At 38.8% G+C, this 22,676-nt stretch overlaps 1 protein-coding gene across 20 annotated transcripts in view; it reads right to left on the reverse strand.

The window, feature by feature from the left end:
* The window catches only part of SOX5 (SRY-box transcription factor 5), a 614,147-nt gene that overhangs the window by 81,763 nt on the left and 509,708 nt on the right, over nucleotides 1-22,676 (reverse strand). For 14 of the 20 annotated variants that reach the window (XM_088164910.1, XM_088164914.1, XM_088164912.1 and 11 more), the window contains 2 exons: nucleotides 16,947-17,070; nucleotides 5,085-5,170 (listed from right to left, as the gene is read on the reverse strand). In XM_088164910.1, the coding sequence (XP_088021036.1) occupies nucleotides 5,085-5,170; nucleotides 16,947-17,070 (210 nt within the window). The remainder of the gene's footprint in view (nucleotides 1-5,084; nucleotides 5,171-16,946; nucleotides 17,071-22,676) is intronic. The other 6 variants (XM_088164917.1, XM_088164916.1, XM_088164921.1 and 3 more) reach the window with 1 other exon arrangement.

The raw sequence follows: 22,676 nt of genomic DNA on the forward strand, positions 1-22,676 counted from the left end.
TCCAAACTGGCCTAATTTTTCTCAAAATCTAATCTCTTACATCAGTGCTCGCTTGAGGCCCAAATATTTCCAATTTTTAAAATTCCATTTCAATTCAGTCCTTGGTATGCATCTTACCACACAACTAAGAGAATAAGTCTGTAGTAAGAAAAAAGTAATTGACCCAAGTACTTAATACAGGAAGTAGAGACTAAAAACTTAGCCAGACTATTTAAGGTCTAAATATGCTCATCAACTTTATACAAATAGTAAGAGAATACAGGACTCTCCTAATGACTGGTGTTCAGAACTGAGACCCAGCTAAAATGCTTTCACACTTAGACACTGACAGGAGGTTCTCTTGATTCATACAGTGACAGATTTGGACATCATGTTGAACACAACCACAAATAATTATGAAGTCCTGTTTCATGCTAAGATGAAGAGGGAAGAAAGTTTGAATGCTGGCACTCCAAACTTTTTGGGGTGTTTTTTTCCAAGAGCAGATGTTTGCAGGAAGTCTGTATTACATCAGACTGCTATACTGTTTTGACAGGACACAAAATGTCCATACAGTAAGACTACACAGGCAGCTGTCATTATTCATCCAGCATTATCTTTCAATAGAGTTATGGGTATATACAGCATTTGTGTTACTGCCAATTAATCAGTTGTTGTCACTATCTGGTTATCAAACAAGCAATCTGGGAAATCTGAACCATTCCCACTCCCAATGGTGTGGATTTCTCTCAGTTTTCATGTTGTATGATTAGTTCCTTTGTTTCCTAATGCTCAGAAACTACTCACAAAATACTTTTTATCAGAAAAGAAAATTTCAGATACAATTTTATAAAGAATTTGCTCAGACTTATGAAAACATCTATTCTATACTTAGCTATGCCCAAGATGACTGGTACCAGAATAAACTCTTCCAGCTTAGTTTTATGCAAAACTTGTTACACCACATATATGTTTACAGCTTTGAATGTTGATCTTCAAGATGGAGGAACTTAATTCCCTCGTCTGCTGAATCATATAGGAAAACATCATGTTCATACAAGGCATACAGCAGTACTTTTGAGTCATTAGCCTTATTCAGTAAAACACAGTGACAATTTATGTTCAGATTTTTCTCATTTATTTGAAACATAATCGCCATCCTGCACCACTTTTGAAGAACAAGACCAGATGATGTTTATAATGGGAAAAAATTGATGTAAGAAACCCATGTGCTTACCCAGAGGGATTTCACCGCAGCAATGTTCAGGACTGAATTTTCTCAGTAACAGAGGAAAGCTAAAACCACGGTTTTTTCCCCAAATGGCATTTTTTGTCATTAAAAGTGGGAATGAGTGAATGCACGGGGCTGACAGACAGCATTTCATCAGAGGACAGGTTCAAGCTTGCACTGTGTTAGTTGCAGCTTTTCCAGCACGGCCCCATCCATCTACTTCCTTTACATCATCTAACAATGTAAGTTTTAGCTTCCATTCTCCTTGAGTCATTGAGTCCCTCTCTGGGTGCTGGAAATCGAGGCAATCCCACACGGCTAATTGTGGCAAATATCAGATGACAGAATCTGTACACCCCAGTGGGTGAGTGGGGCTCAAAGGTGGGGAGAGAAACGGGGGGCTTCAGATTACAAAGCTGTCACTGCGAATCAACAGGGCATTTCAAAATGAGAGATTACATTTTCACTGACAAAGAGCTTCTTTGCCACAGAAAAACAATCAGGTGCTAATTCTTCTTCTATAAATACAGTGTGCATTTCATTTACAAAAACAAAAACTCAGTTTTGACAACCAGGGATAAAAAAAAGTACTTCCTGTTGATCTCACAGTACACTACTAAAGCCATGACCTGACTTAAAATTCTCTAGTGAAATAACAAAGACGTGTTTATTGTTACATAAACAAACAAGAAAAATTCCTTGGCTTTGTCTTCACTGAGATAATGTTGTGTATCAAATTTTACTGGGAGCAACAAACTGAGCATTGTGTCAGGTCCTTTGATCTCCCCTGCTTTAAGTACACAAAGTCTGAAAGATGAGTGATAGGGAGGATAGAGAAAGAAGAAAAGAAGGAATATTCCACTTTTCTGACCTCTTACTGTCTGATGACCAGATGACAGAGGGTGTGTAGGGAACATCAGAATTATAAGTCATGTAGGGGAATGTCTGAAGTAAGAAGAGTTCCTCCTTGAAAGAGACTGCAATGCTATTTAAAGGTGGGTTTGGAACAAAAACATCATGAATCTTTCTTTATGACTCCACAAAGTCATCACTGAGCTAAAATGGATTTGAACAGAGTTTGGAAGGCACAGTCTTTCTAGTCTAGCAACTAAGTTGAGCTCCATTCATGTTAGCATAGGTGAGCATCCATTTTGAGTCCTGTACAATAAAACCTTTCCAGAAGCAAATCTAGCCTGCCTCTTTCAAATAGCACCAGAAGTTAAAAGGCATGTCCAATTTCTATCATATAGATTGCAATGATAGCTAAAAACCACTGTTAAGATGTGAAGAAAAATCAGCTTCAGTTTATTTCTAGCATATACATGCCCTTAGATATCAGATCTGAAAAATTTAAGAGAGTCTACTAAGTTAGTAATTTGAGCCTCTCCCACTGACCGGCTGCCAAACTCTCCCTCTAATTCCAGACATGTAGCAAAACAACATAGGTGAATTTGGTCAATATTTTCATGTTCTCTGTACAGAAACAAGAGGTCTTTGAGGTTCTCAACTTTTCCACAATGTAAACTCATCCTAAGATACTTCTGACTGCAGTCATTTTTGCACAAAGCTCACATTTTAACAAGAAAACTGTTATTGTGATAAAGCCTATTTTAATCAGGGTACTTCAGCTCACAGCATGCATAGAGACAGTCCAAAGCTGGTCCTGGAATGAAAGGAAACCATCCTACCATCTTACCAGAGCACTGATGCATTATTTTAGGACTAGTTTGAATGACTGCAAAAATAAGAATTAAAAAAATAAGAAAAAAAAAAAAGAATCAGGCTGCTGTTTTTGCATTGCTAGCTAGCTCCATGCTTGTTTTTCCTTTTCCCCTCCCTCTTTCTTCCATATGTCTGTTCTTGTGTGTTTGGCTATTATATGCACTTTATCAATACTGACGCTACGCCTCAAAATTCATTTCAGAGGGATGACTTATATGGCTCCCATGATTCTTAAGCCGCCTACAGTATTTGTAACTCAGAGAATCAGAAACTAACACACAGACAATGTTGCTTTTCATACAAAGGCACAATAGGAATGAATGTATTAACCTCTGTGGTGCATGGAATGTGTCAGCTTACACACTGGCAGCTATTTCTGTGAAACTCAGCTAACTTCCGCTGGCTGTGTTAAAATAAAATTAAAAAAAAAAATCTTCCCCAGAACTATGTCCCACGCTCTAGTATGCTGGCCAAACAACTGAAATATCTGATGTCTACTTCATACTGATGTGGGCCAAACTGAGCTGGCGAGTGCATTTCACACATCCCAGTTATAAATGCTGAGCCTTTCCAAGCAGGTATAAAGCTCTGCTGTTCCATGTGACTTGGCAAATAATAATGAGCAGGGAGATGCATTTGAAATGGAGAGCCTGGGGCTTTTTATGTTTCCAGAAAAGAGTAGACTCCTTCCTAGGCAATCTAGAAAATTTTCTGGAGTAGGCAATCCACACTTTGCAGAATTAGAGATGCTTTGGACCTTGACTTCCTCTCAGTCCCAAATATTACTTGGCGTCATCCTACCAGCCAAGCATACATGACAGGTAGCAAAATTCACACAGTGGCAATGGACATCACATTTGCTTAATTCCAATGACTTAACAAGGGCTGTGTAAAGGGCTGATCAGGAATATCCAAAGACTTGCTATCATTAAGACCCACGGACACCCTAATGCCTCCAAAATTCAGAATACTGACAGTCTGAATCAGATACGTCTGGCTACCAGGTCAACTCTTTAATGTAGCTGAAGAAAACTCAAACCCTTTTCTATCTTTCCACCTGTTTTCTAATTGTCTATGTTAAATTAGAATAATTGCTAATTATCTGCAATACAGCAGTGCCTAAAATGCTCTGGGTACCATAAAACACAGTAGGAGGGGCCAGTTATTGCTCTGAAGAGCTTATGGCCTAAAAGGACATAATCATGTTAACGACTTCTAAGCAGTTTAAAAGTGCTTGTCAGGACAGAGCTTTTCTGCCTGACAATCCATTTCCTTTTGGTATTTTACAGCCTGCATGAGAACGATCTAATGGAAAAGTGTCCTGGTTTCAGCAGGGATAGCACTGGCTTTCTTCTTAGTAGCTGGTACAGTGCTGTGTTTTGGATTTAGGATGAGAATAACGTTTGATAACACACTGATGTTTTGGCTGTTGCTAAGTAGTCCTTACCCTAAGTCGAGGATTTCTCAAGTTTCCCATGCTCTGTCTGTGAGAAGCTGCACAAAAACACTGGGAGGCAGCAAGGCTGGGACAGATGACCTGAACTGGCCAAAGGAATATTCCACACCAGAGAACATCATGTTCAGTTTATGAACTGGGGACACTTGCTCAGGAGGGGTCAACCACTGCTTGGGGACAGGCTGGGCACTGATTAACAGCTGGAGACCAATTGTTTTCTTGGGTTTTATTCTTCTCTCTTTTTCATTATAATTGTCACTATTACTATTATTGTATTTTACTTTATATCAATTATGAAATTGTTCTTATCTCAACCCATAGGTTTTACCATGTATTTCCCAATTCTCTTACCCACCCCACTTTTGGGAAGTTAATAAATGGCTGTGCAGTACTGAGTTGTTGTCTGGGGTTAAACCATGTCAATAAGAAAAGCAAACGTACTGCTATGAAGAAATTCAAAGTACAAACCTAAAAGTAGTTAAATTGACAACAGAGACACAAAAATGTAACAAAAACTTCCAGCAAGGTAAAAGGAAAATGCGTTATCATTTGATGACTCTCTTGCTTCAGATGCAAATTTTATGTGAAAAGAACAGCCCAAAAACCCCTGTTAATTGCGTTGTGTTCCAAAGGAAGAGAAAACTGGTTTTCATATTTACTTAACCTTTGGCTCCTCTACATTGTGCTGGGACTTACCTGCAGTTGGAGTGGGCCTAAGCCCGGTGTTGCTGCGGCAGCAGCTGCCATGGTAGTTGGGATCAGCTGAACGGGGTAGGGGTCACCTAAGTAAGAGAATAATAGAGGCGTCAGCACCTTTTATCTACTCTCCACCTGCAAATTAAAGTCCTGCATTCACTCTTTCCAAAAGCCTTCTTTTGTGTGCCTTGTTGAGGCCTAATGAAAAGCTCTATTGTGCAGCCTTTTACTAACACTCTTTTCACAATTCTGGCTGAGAGAGGAATGTGAATAAAAGGCACAAGCAATTAAGGCGGAAACCTCATCCTTTTTCATGATGTATTTAGGGAAATGGAAAAAAAAAAGTGCACATTGATCAGAAGGCTGCACTTCAAAAAAAGGAAAGAAAGAAGATGGGGGTGGAAGAGAAGAAAAGGAAAACAGTACAACCTTGATAAGATCACAGCGTTAGAAGGGAACAAATTTACAAGCTTGTCCAAAATATGAAGTTAACTAAACTCCTCTCAGTGTTAGTAAACTGAGCCTCACGCAGAGCAGAAATGGTACTCAACTGACTACTGTTTCCTTCCAGGCGAGAAAAAAAAAAAAAAAAATCTCACTTTAGTGGCAGGGTTAGATCCTACAACAGGAAAAAGCACGTGAAGTTAAGGAAATCAGATACAAGCCTTTGAAATCCCTGCACCAACTCCACGACTTGAGATTCAATTTTGCTTCTGAAGGAAAACTACTTCAGTTTTAGTAAGAACTGCATTGTGCTTAATGAGATAAAGGGAGCCAGTAAAGGTTTTAAGAAAAATTGCAGGCATTTATGAAGGAAAATTACCTGAAATGGCAAAAATTGAGATGGAGACCAGCACGTTTTAATGGTATGGAGAGCTGACTTTTGGTCACTTCTAATATATCTGACTTGTTAAAATAAACTTCATACTACCCCATCCACAAAACTATTACGAAAACTAGCAAAAATAGTAAGAAATGTTACACATATTATATTGCTTCTTCAAGTGATAAAATGTTTTAACACTTTCCACCAAACTAAGGCTCACTAGAGCATTTTCTGTATATCCCTATGTTCTGGTGGCATGACTGATTTCTGTAGCACAAAAACAGCCACTGGAAATAAGACTATGGAAAAAGCACAACACTTTATCAGGAAAATCTACCTAAATGTTACTGTGCATTTCATTAAAAAGGTAGATTAAAAGTTTTCCCATTATTGTGCTTTTTTGAATGAACTGGGCAAAAAAATAAAAGACAATTAAGGAGATAATGCAGGGTGTTCTGTACAATCATTAATAAATATTATTAATTTGAAGTTTCAAATGTTATCAAGCCTTAGAGGTACAGGAATGGAAAACAAAGGAAAAGAAATCAATCTAATTTTTAAAAAATGTTAGAAATAGGCTGTGTTGGTGTACATACATTCAGGTAAGTTGGTAATGTTTATTTTCCCCTTTGACAATGTAACCTTCTTTAGACCTTTTCATTCAAGGATTTTGATCTCCTCCTCTTAAGAATTAAATACCAAAACTTCTAGTAATGGAGGATTAGCAGAAACTGGGCTGGCAAAGCATCTTAACAGATATTTAACTTAAATAATTGTGCATGTTTATATCTAAGAACATCGTAAGTAATGCTTTGTCGACTGAAGCCTCACAGTTTTTCAAGGCTGACCAGCCAAGCAATTCAAACCAAAATGTCCACCCAGGCATCCCCATTCCCAAGTGTCTTTGCACCAGCTTCAGGTCACAACACTTCTATTTATTTATTTGTCAATGGGCAACAGATTTCCTGACATGCTTGGCTTTCTTTTTCTTCCCCAGAGAACGCCATTGTTTTATATTTTCCAATTTTATTTTGCTTTCTGAGGCACCCACCTTCCTTTTCCTACCATGGACTGAATCAAAAACATTTCTGGCCTTTTCTGGAGAGCTATTTTGTGACCTAAGTAGTGGGCCTTAAACATGTGAAGACACAGAGAAAAAGGAAACAGTGCTCAGAGAGTCAGAGACAATGGTGTTTAGCTGCTTCCACAGCATCATTCCAAAAGTCTCTCTTAAAGAAGACATTCTGATCAAAAAATGGCCATGAAAGAAGATAAAATTTTTAATTTTTCAACTGAAAAAAAAAGAGAGAAAAGTTTCTCACTAGGATGCTGATTCTTACAGTTCATTAAATTTCTAGTTTTGAATGATTGGTATTAAAACACATATATGAAACGATCAGCTTCCCTGCACTCTCCCAAATTTCTCTCCACACACATGTATAAGCCTCCGTCCATCATGCTAATTCATAAATCCCACTATTCCCACCAATAACCCAGTGGAACAGCCAAGACTAAAACCCACAGACAACTCTTCAGACACTTCAGACCCAGGGAAGGTTTTGGGATCCCATCCATGAAGATGCCAAGCACTCACATATTGACATCACACAGTGCAGGAGCAACTGCCAGCCTTCAAAATATTAACAAAGATCTCAGGTCTTATCTAATGAATACAAATTTTTTGTGATTACCCTAGAACATGTTACATCTTTCTACAATCCTTAAATTTATTCCCATATCAGAGTGAATTTATTGACTAAGCTGTTTTAGCTAATTCTGAAATCTGGGAAATGCATGTCTTCACTATTTAATTACATCTTCAGTAAATATCTTATTTTTAGATGTAAGAAGTAGATACATTTTTTTCCCAAGCTCTAGGAACATTTCAGGAATGTGAGACAAGACATACAGTTCTTAGAAACAGGTATTTCCCAAGCCATTCACAAGTCTGTACCACTGAAAACACCAATAAAATCTCAAACAACCATATTACATTTCCATTTACAAAATTAATTATTAATCAAATGCATGCAGGCAGGAGCATCTTTTAGCTACCAAAAGAAACATTTTGTGTAGTCCTTTCATGTTCCAAGCTACCTCTCTTGTCATATGGGGACTTTTCATACAAACAAAGTATCAGAGAGTTTTATTGTTGTTGTTTTTCTTTAGTAGGCCATATGGTAAAATCTGGAGCAGATCAAAGACTGAGATTTTTATGGTGACAACAAGGTAAAAATTATTTCATTAGCTGATGTATTATTGCCTAATATAAAATTATTTCCCAGCTAGTTGGTGACATCACTTTGAAGAGCTATTCAAGACTGGCTACACAAAGAGAACACAGGATTTATGCACTGGTGATGCAGCAGCTGAAGAAGGGAAGGGGAAATGTCAGCCTGGGGGAGCTGAGGGGGAATACTAGAGATGTTGGTGCCCACTGTGGGCAATGCCAGTGGATCAGGGCAGAACACAAGGCTGAATGCTCAACTCTGTGCCAATACTTTATTTCTCTATCCTTCTTCTGGTCCATCTTCCACAAACATACCCAGAACCTCTTTCCTGATAATTTATGCACTGCAACTTCTTTCAATTTCAAATCACACCTTCATCCTTGCCCAAAATAATCTTCCAAGATCCTGCTTACAAGAGGATTTTTCATGAAGTACATTCATTTTCAAACCCCTCTTTCTATGAACTCTCCTATGATCCTCCACTGAAAACACTTTCCTGAAAAAGTTAATTTGTGGTACAGAGCCAAGTGGACATCCTGTCCTAACACACAAAATAACAGCCCTGTGTTTAGAACTTGGTTTTCAACTGACTGGCTACAAACTCATGAGTATGAAATGATTCTGCACTTGTAGAAATACAACAATGGCTCTTAAACCATTTATATGTTTTGCGAAATTTTATCAAAGACGTTTTTTAAAAAGTGAAAATAAAGCATAAGAGTTAGCATTATGTCTGTTGCACTATTCACCAAAACTCTTAAGATGTTTTTTGTATTCCTTTTTCTGTCACTCATCTCATTTATTTTCCTTCATGGTGTAATCCCCCCAGTGTCTTGTCTTGTCTCCTGACAGGTTGCAAGCTCTTCAGAGCAGGCACAATTGTCTTACTTGCTATATAAATCAAGTTACATGCTAATGTTAAATTATCATGTTTTGACAGGATTTTAAAGTTGAACCTGATTATATGAAACAATGGAACACTGATTTTTTTTCCCTGAAATTTTCTTCTGCTAAAAAAAGGAGACCAGAAGAGGAGAAGTAGGGCATTTATTTCCCATGATTTTTTAAAAACTCATTGTTTTTCTCCTACCAATCTATCAGGAACAGCAAATGAAAAAAAGTTGGAGATCATGGAAAAAGAAAAAAGCAAACAGTGTAAAGAACAAGAAGAGTATGAAACAAAACATAACTCTTAAATTATAATTTTCAAGACCAGTATGCTAAAACTGAATTCCATGAACAATACCAAAATAACCATTTTCTTACAGTACATTCTGTTGAATGGAAAGGAATTCTACATTTTCTTCCCCGTATTTTTGACAAATTCTACAAAAAGCCACAATAATTTATCACTTAAGTGTATTTATAACGAATCATCACAGCTGATGGCCAAATGTCAGGTAAGGCACTGCATCTCTTCTTCCCACTCATTTATTCTCAACCTCATTTTCCTTTCATTTTCTTGGTGTGACAGTGGACATGCAGTAAAAGTAATGGGAGGCTGTGAGAGACATGAGCAGTATCCCCTGGCTTCTGCCTCGAGGGATTATGGATTTAAAAAGAAAAAGAGTACGAAGAAGACACTACCAGTGCTTCCAAAAAGAAATCCACACTAGTTCCTTGATTGCCTCTGAGGATAGTTCTGGACAGCACTGGCTGAGACATTAGTTTGTTTTGTGTTTTAGGGAAACAATTCAGTCTACAGAAGGGATAGGTTTGGAGGGATCTAAAAACAGCCTTCCAATCCCTACAAGGTGATCTTGCAGGCCAGGCTCCTTCTGGTGGGCTTTGCTTGGAGGACAAGAGCCAGTGGACAAAAAGTGAATCAGGAGAGGATCAGCTTTTCCCCAAAAGGACAGCCAGATGTTGAAACAAGCTGTCCAAACAGGGTTATGCACTCTCTGTCCTTGGAGCTTTGCAAGCCCCAACTGAATAAAGCCCTGAGTAATCTGATGCTATCTCCTTGATGACCCTGCTCGAAGAGGTTGGACTGCAAGCCTTCTGAGATCCCTTCTAACCAGAATAATGATTTCAGGATACACATTTTAAAATGTTTTTTCTATACCTGTTGAATAAATTACACCTATTCAAAAACTCCAGCTTCCAAGGAAAGCCAAAGCATTTCCACGAATGAATTTAAAAAATCATTACTTTATTTTGTTGGCCAAGTATGGATAATAGTGAAGTAACACCAAGGCCTAGAAACTGAGCTGAAACTACCAGCCTGTTTTTATAGGTCCCCATTGTTTGCTTGTCTGCTTTGTTTTTATTAGAACTATTAGGAGAAACCACACAGAGATCGGGGGCTATGGAATTTTTTCATTTAGAATCAGTCTTTAGTTGTGTTGTTATATTTTTCAGCCTTGTTTCCTTCCACTTCATCTGCAACCTTACAGAACTGTCACATTCTCATGGATGCTGAGAGGAAAAGTTGTTACCAAAAGTCCCTCCTTCTTGCTGTTTCTCTCCAGAGTGCTACTACTCCTCACTTATCCTGGAGGGAACATTAGGATTTAGTCATGTGTTCATTGTTTTCCAAGGCATAAACAGTAGCCCTGGAAAATGACTAGCATCTTTATAAAGAAGGTACAGTCTGTGGTCTTCAAAGCACATGGTTTCTATTTTTGACATTCTGATAAAAATAGCAATGTCAATAGTTTTTTTCTTGTGATTTGGTGATTGTCAACGACCTGCATGTCAGCTGACATAGCTGACACTGTTAAATCAGAAATTAGCACTTAAGTCACTTTAGAAGACAGAAACATGGACAGTAAGCACAAGTAAAATTATAAGATAATCCACGTGGATACTCCATTAAACAATGAAACACGTGACTGAAAAACAGGCAGATCAGCAATTTTCCCTGAGGAAGTTTATGGTATTTAACTCCTAAACATTAACTTTATTGTATTATGTGAGGAACCAATTAAATGAGAGCTTCATTTTTATCAGACATCAGAATAATTGTTCAGAACATAGATGAATGGTAAATTCAGCACATTTCAATTTTATTAGGCTTGACTTGTTCATCTCTCATATTTTGGCAATTTTAAGAGGTAATTAGATATGTCATCAATAAATTTCTGTGTATTATTTTATTTAGAACACTTCCAGCAGCAACAAGCTGACATATAAAACATATAAAATGTACCTATTGTATATTCAGATTTCCCCCCCATTGGATATGGTTGAAATAGTGATTAAAGTGCTTTCAAAAAACCTTGTGTTGATGACACCTGACTGCAAACACAGTATGATTAGCTACAACAAATTATCCACAGGAGACAGGACAAATGGGCAAAGAAAAACAATTCTTGTTTCCAAAATTTGTCATATTACCATAAAAATAAACAGGTATCAGCAAATAAAAGGCTATCTAGAAGCTTTCCTGAGAATTTTCCAATAACCTGGAAAATGTACTTGGGGTAAATCCCATTTCTGGAAATACTGACTTGGCAACTATTGTTTCCGGAGAAAAGAAAACAAATCCTAAAAATCTCCAAATAATTCAATTTGTTGCACACCTTAGTTTAGAAAACAAGATGTTTTGTTCTTCATCTTCTACAGAAGAAATTGTGTGGAATTCAACAGCTTCAATCATCCTGAAAAGCCTCAGGACTGATAGAACACACCACACTGCTTTAGGTGCAAGTCAACATTTCCTTTCCCTTTTAACATGATGATCAAATGTTTTAAGAAGTGCTGGAGTGCAGTTTCCTAAATTAATCATCACTAATTAGGGAAGACTCTGGGCTACTCTGTGTAGCTGACTTGGAAACTACTGGAAAACAGTTCTGCAAATGTAGAAGCACAGAAACATTTTGACCTGGTCCATGCTGATACTTGTTGAAAAAGACCCAGAGAACATTGTTCTCATCCTAACTCCTGACTTTTTTGCATCTCAGTCCCCAGAAGCAGACTCCTGTGCTTTCTCAAATCTTTATTTCACTCCCTTTAGTATCTCTTGTACAGGAGATACAGCCATGCCTTAATATTCCACATACAAACCCATACATATGTGCATTAATAAAAGGATCATACTACCTACGACTGACGAGCAGCTTGCTCAGAGGCAGAACTGTGCAGTTTTTAAAGGGCACAATACAAAACTTCTTCTCTTCTATCACTTGCACCATTTTTATGCTTTCAAAGCACTTCTCAAATATTAATTAGCTCTAAATAAATTCTAATTATTTCTAAGAGTGGCCCTAGCAGATCTGTATCATCTGGTGTGAAATCTGACTTCAGTGAAGTCAACAGCAACAGCTCCTCAGACTGCAGCAGAGCTGACATTTCCCTTGCCATTGCTAAAATCCTGGGAGTTGTTCCTGTTATCTGGTAAGTACCACAAGTAGAGCTGAACTAGCAACAGCAGGAGTAACAAGTGACAAGGTTATGGAATGAGAAGAAAAGAAGGGTTAAATGACCTGAGCCAATCTGTGGAGCTCCAATGTGGGAGAAGCCTTGGGAAATGCAGTAATTGGACTCCATTTGATTTCAACATCAGCTGAATTGGAAGGTGCTCGCCTGCTGCTAGAACCAGTTTAAATAGTTGGGATATGGGGGTCAACTCCTAAAATTTGCTCATGCTGCCAGTCACTAACTTAGTTAACAACTACCCTTGAAATATCAGCCCTTTATGAAAAGATTTGCACTATATATAGTGCAAATATATCTATATCTATCTATATCTAGAAGTTACATATTATGTGCATAATAAAATACATATAAAGAGGTTTGCATGAAAAATCTAAACTTTTATATTTCAAATAGCACACATTGCAAGAATAACGAAGTATAGGGCAAAAAAGTACATAATCAGTATTTACCTTCCTAACTGGGGACAATACAGCCCATCACATACTGCCAACTTATTTTTCTCATAAGAAAAAGTACTTCAGTTGTAAATAATAATATTAAATATTTTATACACGCAATTATATCTAGGTATGGAGGTTAAAAATTAACTGGAACCACAAAATATGAATCTTTTTCTCAAACAGAGAATCTTAATAGAAGTTCCTCCCTTCATCTCTGCCAACTTTACCACCACACAATATGCCATAGAGAAAAAAGGGGAAGTGTCAACTTGTGTAAATTGTCCCTTATGTAATGCAAACCATCTGTTTAAAAAAACAAAACAAAATGAAAACCCAAGCCACTCCCAAGCATGATCTGCTAAGAAGAAAAAGAAAGAAAAGGAAATGTAGTACATCAAACTGGAAGCCAAAGACCATGACCTGCCATGTAACCACGGAGAAAATATTTACCCCTCTCTTCCCTTTATTTATGCAATTTTGAAAAATATTTGGAAAAGCATAATTGAATCATTTGCTCTGCACATAATAGACTGATATTGCTGTATTTTTTTGAGCATTTCATCTCTCTAGAATGTTTTCAATCAGGCTGGAACCAAGCAGAGAAAACTCTTTGTTTTCAGTAACATATCACACAATGATGCCACCACTGGGTTAGAAGGTCCCTGAGTCCTCAGTCACTGCAACCTGGCTAAGGATGGGGGATAAAGTATCAGTACACTTCTGCCCTGTTCTTCTAGTCTTCCTTAGGTATCTGCCATGAAAGGAGTCTAAATGGACACTGCTATTAACTGCTACAATTATTTTTGTGTTATCGTCAGTCTAAATGCTCAGAAAACAAAGTATGTGTAAAGAAAACAATGCTCTTCCTTTCCATTCTCTGGTAAGTCAGGAGTCCTTTGGTAAGCACTGCCTGAGGAACCCTCCTACATACACTCTGAAACCATGGAGACTTACATCTGACCCTCTCTTGGGAGGTACAGGTGAATCAGAAAGTGCTGAATAAGTTAATTAGGTTTTATTATCTAAGCTGAATGAAAATAAAACAGCAATACAACTATTTATCATTTATTCTCTTCTGCTGACCCTCAGGCTTGATCACACATTTTCTTCCAGCTATAGCTGGGCTGGCCACCAGCTCCAACCACAGCCCCCTGCCAAAGGTTAAAACTGTGACCAGGCTGCTTCTTTAATCCCCTCCCAACATGCTTCCACAAAAAAACCCATCTCAGTTTAAGTAATTTTAACAGACAGTCCTTTCTGTCCCAGCCTGGACAGAAGCAAGTTTGAGAATGCTTAACCAAAAAGCTTGGTCCATACGTCTCCTTTTGGAGATCTGACTTCTCACAGGAGCAGGGTGCAGAACAGCATAAATGTCCCTTTGAACGTGTCTCCAACAGATACTCAAAGTCAAGGAACTCTGCATAACTAGCTAGTTATGAAAATATTGGTTGTTGCAATAATTCTCTCTTCCTTCTCCTCCAAATTTTCAAATTTCACTTTTTTTGAGGAACAGCATGTGAAAAATTTCATAGTTTTTTGTTCTTTGTGACTGAGAATGAATTGTCACATGGAAGTCTTTATCATTCCTATATGCAGGTTGTTAATGATAATAAATAACAGAATAATCATCAGAGAATTTCTATCAATCAGCCACAGAAAATAATTCTGAAAAATAAAATCAGTCCAGAAAGAAGGGTAGGTTTTCCAAAAAGACTGGGAAGATGTAGAAGTAAGATTCCATTTTTATCAGACACATAACCTAATTTTAAAACATAGAATGGCACTCATGTACAGATGACGCTAGTGGAGTCTTTGGAAGTTCCTAGGAAGGCTTTGCTCCCAAAAGTAAATTCAGTGAAAATTGGACATTTAACACAATTCAGAAGCTGAGCAAATTAATCTGCTGTACATTATTGCAGTACAATGCTGGTACTACCACCCACTTCAGCTCAGTTCAAGCCAGCACAGGTGACTGCACCAAAGTTTGTGGTACAAGAACTTGGTAAATACTCCTAAGGCTTAGATCCTGATGTCTTTGCAATACAAGAACTTGGTAAATATCCCTAAGACTTAGATCCTAATGTCTTTGTCATGCTTAAGAGGAAGGTTTAGTCTCCCAAATCACTCAGGCGCTTAACAAAATTTTACCAAAGCTTTCTGGTTTACAGTCTTTGTCAAGTGCACTGATACACAGTAGGGAAAGCAAAAAAATGGGAGAAATATGTTTTAATGGTTTGTCAAAAACATCACTTGATGTGAACATATTATTGTTGGAAGGCAGCTAGGTGAAGCTTTCTAGGTGTAGCTAAATGTGTATGCGAGTTTTTGTTTACACTAGATGATGAGTGAAAGAAACAAACCCTTTGGACTTCCCCTCAGCTTCTCAGTCAAATTCAGCCAAACATGCCAGGCAATCACCAAACACAGAGCTGTCTTTTTCCACTGTCTTCTGCTCAGTCCTACATCTTGGCATACCGTTAATTCCAAGCCTTACTGCCAGAAGCAGCAGAAACTTTGCTCTTTTTGCCTTTTAATTTTCAAGGTTACACAAACACATAATGTTGTATCTATTTCATAGATGTGAGGAACTACAGAACTATCACGGAGTTAATGTGCATGTAGTACAAAGAAGGGAAAAAAACACCTCAACTCCTTCTATCCAAACTGGACTTCATTAATATGGAACTAATATAACATATGTCTAATGGTGTGCTTTCCTGACCTTTTCCAGGCCTACAGTTATGGTAGCATTCATATTCAGTGTGACTTACAGTTACACATTCTGTAATGTGAATCACTACTTCTCCCAGTCAAGAGAGACTGAGTGTGAAATCACTGGAAGAACTGAATGAGACAATGTTTTGGCACTGCAGCTGCTGAGGGATATGAAGTGTTTGGAACAGTACTTTTCAATAGTGGTCCCATTCTATAAAATATCAGGAAAAGGTGTTAGTGGCCAAAGAAACTGAGTTAGTGCTCAAGTACTGTGTCCATGATGTTCAGAAGCTGAAAGAAATCTGAAATTGTGGGCTAAGCCAGCTTAGCTAAAGAAATCTTTGTATGTTGTAAGTTTACAAAAATGCAGCAGTGGCAAGTTCTGAGTAACTCAAACCAACTGATGAATTAATGAGTTAGTCAATGACACAGATGCATACAGTGACATGGACATAACAAACACCCATACCAGAGACAGAGAAGGGTAGAACAAGCAAGTCCTGGATAACTCAGTAGAAAACTGTTGGCAGAAGAGTTATACAAGTGCATGAAAACAAATCTATGAAATTCACGCTCTAGCTAAGTTTATTCATGGAAATAAAGTTCATTATTTCTTAACTTGTATTTATTCTCATTGTGTTGACAGGAACATGAAATCCTATAGAAGGCTTAAACAAAATTTCAAAAAAATCTGTGGAGTGTAGAGAACAATACAAATCTTTCAGAGATTAAAAAAGTAGATGCTATATTTTTTAGTGTTAGGCTCTCACAAATATCCTCAGAGTTTGTGTTAGTCCATCAAATTGAAAGGCATATGCTATCTTTGATCTCTGTGCAGAACCTCCGTTGAGATTAATGTGAGTTCTGTGTGAAGAAAGAGACTAGAATAGGCCCTCAGTTCACAAATAGCAAGCAGTCTGCTTCAGGAAAAAACATGTTTTCTTACAACAGTGTTGAAATTTACTGGGAAGTTTCAAATAGTTTCTCTTCAGATGCAAGTTTGTGGTCCTGAGTGTGTTCACTTGTCAGAAAGACCTGTCAGAGGGAAGGTGCACAAACCTACCTCTTGTGTGAGATGTTTGGCTGCTATGTTGAAACACATTCTTCATCTCTGACAAGCTTTTCTCATACTGTAACAACTAATCCTCTGTTTTACATTCATCTCTGCAAGTTAATGGCTTTGTCCATCGATGGGGTGTCATTTTTATACAGACTGGCATGAAATTGTGCCCTACACCCACTTCCAGCTAAAAAAATCTACAGGACTTACTGCATCCCGCCTTGTAGCTGAAACCAGGAGGAAGAAGGAATCCTTGCTGTGCAGCTGCTGCTAGGGTTCGCTGGTCTGGAGGGAATACGGGAATCATTAATGGAGGCAGCTGACCCTGGACCTGCTGAACAGGAGAGGGAAAATCAAACACAGAATTTTTTTTGGGGGGGGACAATATGCTTTCTTTCACTTCTGATCTGAGAGGTCTGATTTGAATACACCTCTTCATATTGGGGTGTTCCAGCAGCATCAACTGTTGAGCTTCATCCTCATTACCAAGCCCTTCATACGAATTACATTAATCCAAAATAAACTGAAATATTTCACTAACGCATATCTATATCCCACTTAATTATTCCCCCCACTGTTCATGATAACTGACTTATCTCTGACTGTAAGGGGGTATGTTCTTCTCTTTTATTGAACTGTGTAGCAGTATCTGTCTCAGACAGTAGCTTTCACCCTGACTAAGCCCAAACACAAAGACGCCTCTTCAGAAGGAAAAATAAGTGCATAAGTAGCACACAGCACAGCCAGTACTATTTTTCTGCTCATACACGTGCAGTTATTTGTACATGTGAAAAGATAAAAAGTCTCTGGGATGGTCAGAAAAAAGGCTGAGACATTTTATTCACAAATAAAACAGCTATGTCTGAAGTGTTAGGCGTTCAGCTTTGCACAGCAACTCTACACAACCAGGCAAGTCAGGAAGTGGAAAATATTATATTGTAAGTGGATACTGCAGGGGACTTAAGACATGCAGAAGTTAGTCATCAAAGCTGGAACTGGGCCATGGCACAACATCTACTGCTGTTGCTTTTACCCAGTTCCGTTAATAGCTTTTAATTGCTAGAAATGGAAGTTGTCTCTGTATATCACACAGATGACAAACACAAAGTTTGCTGGATTAAAATGCTAAATGACTAGCTTCAATTTAAAAGCCCCACTGTATTGACCAGATCTGCCAGTAAAAATAGACTGGCTCAGTTTTTGAGAGAGCTCATCTAGATTTTTAATGGTGCTGTAAAGCTGAGGCATTGGAGATAGATAAGTTTTCCAAAACTACAATTTATTTTGTGGTCTGTAGCCTTAAGTAGCTCAGAAAATAGAGTATCAATAGACCACCTTCTATGCTGAAGGGGGCAAGTACATGTTTCTGCCTGGACAGTAGAACTGGCAAAAGAAAACCTGCACCAGTCTTTGGATGCCACTGTTCAGACTACACCATTTGCACTTAAATTTTATTTTAATCTAATTTCCTTAAAATCCAAGCCATGTCTTGGTTCACCCAACACCGTTACCAAGCATAACAGTGATACAAAATTTGGGATTACCATCCCTTTTTAATTTATGCCGGGAGCTGTCAACACCCCTGTGTGTGCTGACTGCATCTTTATAATCTGAAACAATTTTCAAGGATGGAGTTCAAGAGCACTGCTGACAGAAATTCTTGCCATGGGAGATTAAGATTGGGGCTGAAGATAGAGTAGATGTAGCTCCACTCACTGAACTAGCTTGATCCAGTTTTTGTTACTTCAATATTTTTTCTTTCTATTCTGATCCTGTTAATTAGAAGGCACACATATTTTCAACTGAATTATGGGAGAAAAAATATATAAAATTTGATTTGTTCTCTATCCCCACGCAGTTATCCTAGAGCTGTCCAACACCTGCCTTTTCTTCACGTGTTTATTTTTTGTTTGTTTTGTTTGAGGTTTTGTGGTTTGCTTTAAGACAAAGACAAAGTAACTGTATTCTTTTAGAACAAAAATGAACAGCCATGCGGAATTTTTGCATAGTACTCTTCTTCGGCAAAAAGCCACAGAACTTTTTTTTTAAATGGTTTCCAAGGATGAAAGTGACTTTGCCAAGCGAAGAAGCTTCAAAACAGGACTCAAAAACACTAATAGAAAGACAGATGGTTCTACTAAGTGTTTTGCTGCCAAAAAAAATGTTAAAAAAAAGTGAAAAAAATGGAGTGATGTTATTGAAGCTGACTGCAAAGTTCTCTGATGACTGCAAATACTCTTGTCCCACTGCAAGTGTTAACTCTGCCTCCAGGGCTAATATAACTAAAGCACCACACACACACAAATTGTCATTGCCAAGCCCACAATGTAGCTTAAGTCTGCACTTGATTCCAAGTGACTGCCAAACACATGAGCAAAACACCACACTGAAAAATTCCCATTTAGGAAAACATTTACCAGGAAAATGCCCTTTCTTCCTAAATCTGACTGCTGCATTTCATTTTTTTTCAAATTGCTGCTCCTCTCTAACTCTCTAAGGGGCCTTATAGCCCCTAATTTCAAATGTCACAACCCTATTTGCATTAAGGAGGTAAAAACTATAGAGTGATGAGGATGGTTTGCATGGATATAGAAATAACACAGTCAAAACAATGCGATTTTCATTCCAGGATGGAATGTATGTAGCAGCACTCAGCTACACTTCATTTTCTCCTAAACACAAATAAATGCAAACATTAGTTTATTTTAATCCAATTACCTGACACAATATCATACAAATTATGGACTCTTCATTTTTATGGCTCATTTAACTACTACATCTTAACTCGTTATGTTTATTATTATTATTAACTGGAATTGCTAGGATACAACTGTTTCAAGTGGCATTGAATACAGGCCCTCCTTCTGAGTTTTACATCTAAGATGTTTTCCTTTTTTATTTTTTCTTTTCAAGGTATTACTAGATCAGTTAAATCTCTCAAATGATTTTTATTATATAGCTTACATACCTTCCAATATTTTCTGGATTGTAATTTCTTGATACTGTATTTCTAAATTGAATATAATGGACTGCAAATCAGAGCTATTTTCCAGGCCCTTCGATTTGTTCTGCTAATTGACATATGTCCATAAAAAGAAATACCACTTCAACAATCTAATAATTCATACAGCTGGCAAGATTCTCCACTGGCCAGCCTCTCTAAGTGATGACCTCTTCTCAGTAGTAATATCCTAAAGGAGAAAACTTTATTTTAAATCCTCACCAAATTCTCAATGGATTTAATGAGCTACAAATTTACCTTGTAACTTCTTATCTACCTTATGATCTTAGTCTGAATGATACACATACAATCTTCCAAGGCCTTGTTTTTTCATACTGTTGCCACTGTGTAAACTGATCACACTGTTCCTTGATTTCCCTTTTAATCTGAATATCACATTAACTAGAATATTCTTGTACTGCATGAAAAACTGCATGGGTACGGTATGCACAGAAAAGGCTCATAACACACATAAAATAACAAAGAAAAGGACCAAATGTCAAGAGAGCCAAAACATTCTATGCAATCAATTCTGTAGTCAAGGAATTTGTACTTTTATATCTCCAACAAGTTATTTGAATCAACAGGTAAGCCCACGAAACAAGCACCACTAGCCATTTATTTTGAGAAAAATATCACCCCTTAAGGAAGCAGATGCATAAGATTTCAGTCAAATGAAGTCAAGGTTCTTTCATTCACAATGAGGACAGTAAATCATCCTCTCTAATGACAATGTGTTTTAAGAACATGAGAAACTCCAACCAAATGTAACCTAGAGCCAAAACCAAACCCAAGTGTGTTGGTTTTGCCTGGCCTGGCTTTTGGCAGCAGGGGGGCCACAGGGGTGGCTTCTGTGAGAAGCTGCTGGGAGCTTCCACCGTGTCTGGCAAAGCCAATCCCTGATGGCTCTGAGGATGGACATGCTGCTGGCCAAGGCTGGGCCAGTTAGAGAGGATGGTAATGCCTCTGTAATAACAGGTTTTAAAAGAAAATCAAAACAAAGATAGTGGGGCAGTTTTCATTTCGGTCACAGAAGAGGAGGAGGAGGAGAGAACATGTGAAGGAAACAACCTGGGGACACCAAGGTCAGTGCAGAGGAGGGGCAGGAGGTGCTCCAGGGGCCAGAGCTGAGATTGCTCTGCAGGCTGTGGTGAGACCATGGGGAAGCAGCTGTGCCCTGCAGCCCATGGGATCCATGGGGGATGCAGAGATCCACCCACAGCCCCTGGGGATCCATGGGGGATGCAGAGATCCCCCCACAGCCCGTGGGATCCATGGGGGATGCAGAGATCCCCCCACAGCCCATGGGATCCATGGGGGATGCAGAGATCCACCCACAGCCCATGGGATCCATGAGGGATGCAGAGATCCCCCCACAGCCCGTGGGATCCATGGGGGATGCAGAGATCCCCCCACAGCCCATGGGGATCCATGGGGGATGCAGAGATCCCCCCACAGCCGTGGCAGAGGTGCCCACACCAGAGCAGGTGTGGATGCTGGAGGAGGCTGTGATCCAGTGGGACCCAGTGGAGAGAGGGCTCTGCTTCCAGGCTGGAGCAGCCTGTCCTTGTTGGACTGCACCCCGTGGGAAGGGAGACCCACACTGCAGCAGTTTTGGGAGGATTGTTTGCCCATGGGAGGGATTCACGTTGCAGCAGTTTTGGGAGCACTGCTGCTCATGAGAGTGGAATCACGCTGGAGATGCTCATGGAGAATTGTCTCCTGTGGAAGGGACCCCATGGTCTCACAGGGGAATGACTCCTGTCCCTGAGCAGTGCAAGAAAATCTCGGTGATGAACTGACCAAAACCCCCACGCCCTGTCCCCTGTGCTGTCGGTGGGAAGGAGAGAGGGGCTGGGGAAGAAGAGGGGTTTTTAAGGGCTTATTTTACTTCTCATTATCCTCCTCTGATTCTGTTAGTAATAAACTCACGTTGCATCTCTAAGCCAAGCTGTTTTGCCCTTGGACTGTTTTCTTCCAGTCCTTATCTCAACTCATGAACCCTTCATTAATTTTTTTCTCTTTTCTGTCCAGCTGTGGCAGAGCAGGGTGCGTGAGTGGCTTTTGTGGCTGCCTGGTGTTTGGCCAGTGTCAAAACACAATACTAGGAAACCTTCATAGTTGCCACTGAAAATCCAAAAAAGAGACCACCCCTAAAGGACTTAACAATGCAAAAATCAGTATGAGAACCATGGCAAGCAACTAATAGTAAATCTACTGTCCAAGTGAGAAACTGAGGCACCCACAGTTGCCTGTAGAGATTTTTGATTTTGAAAAGTGCCACAGGGTATCTTTATTTGTTTCAGTGCCTTTGAAAAATGTGGCCCTACATGGCTTACCATATCAAAGGAAATTTGTTGGCAAAGTTGGAACCAATTTAAGCTGTTGAAACCTGGGCCAGCATCTTCACATATCTTGCATGTCCTTTATGACTTGACCATAACGAATCCAGCCACACAAAGACATTACATTCAACATAGTCACAGTTAATATTTCCAGGATTCTCAGCTTCATTAGAATTGTAGTATTTCCACCTAAATTCTGCTCTCCTATCTACTTTTAGGAACATACTATGGTTACAGCTACCTAAGCACCAAGCAGTGTGTTTTTAACAGTTACCCCTACTGTTTGTTACTAGCTCCTGCTGTGACTTCCACAAATTTAGATTGCAAACACTTGACAACTACAGTTCTATTTTCTGTAAAAAGTCATGTGTGCTTTGGGTCACTATGTAAATAGCTACACAGAGAAAATAGTCTAAAGAAACATTAAGATTGCAAAGTTAGACATTCGTGGCTTGGGAATGCCAGAGTCAGGGAAGCATGCATGACCTTATTTTGGTCCTTTATGCCCCTGCATCCAGACAGAATCTTTAAAGTTCAGAGCACATGACTTTGCACATGACTCTTGCTTAATCTAGAAGGATTATACCATTTCTC

Source organism: Sturnus vulgaris, chromosome 5 (assembly GCF_052056855.1).
Source record: "Sturnus vulgaris isolate bStuVul1 chromosome 5, bStuVul1.hap1, whole genome shotgun sequence".
Taxonomy (NCBI): domain Eukaryota; kingdom Metazoa; phylum Chordata; class Aves; order Passeriformes; family Sturnidae; genus Sturnus; species Sturnus vulgaris.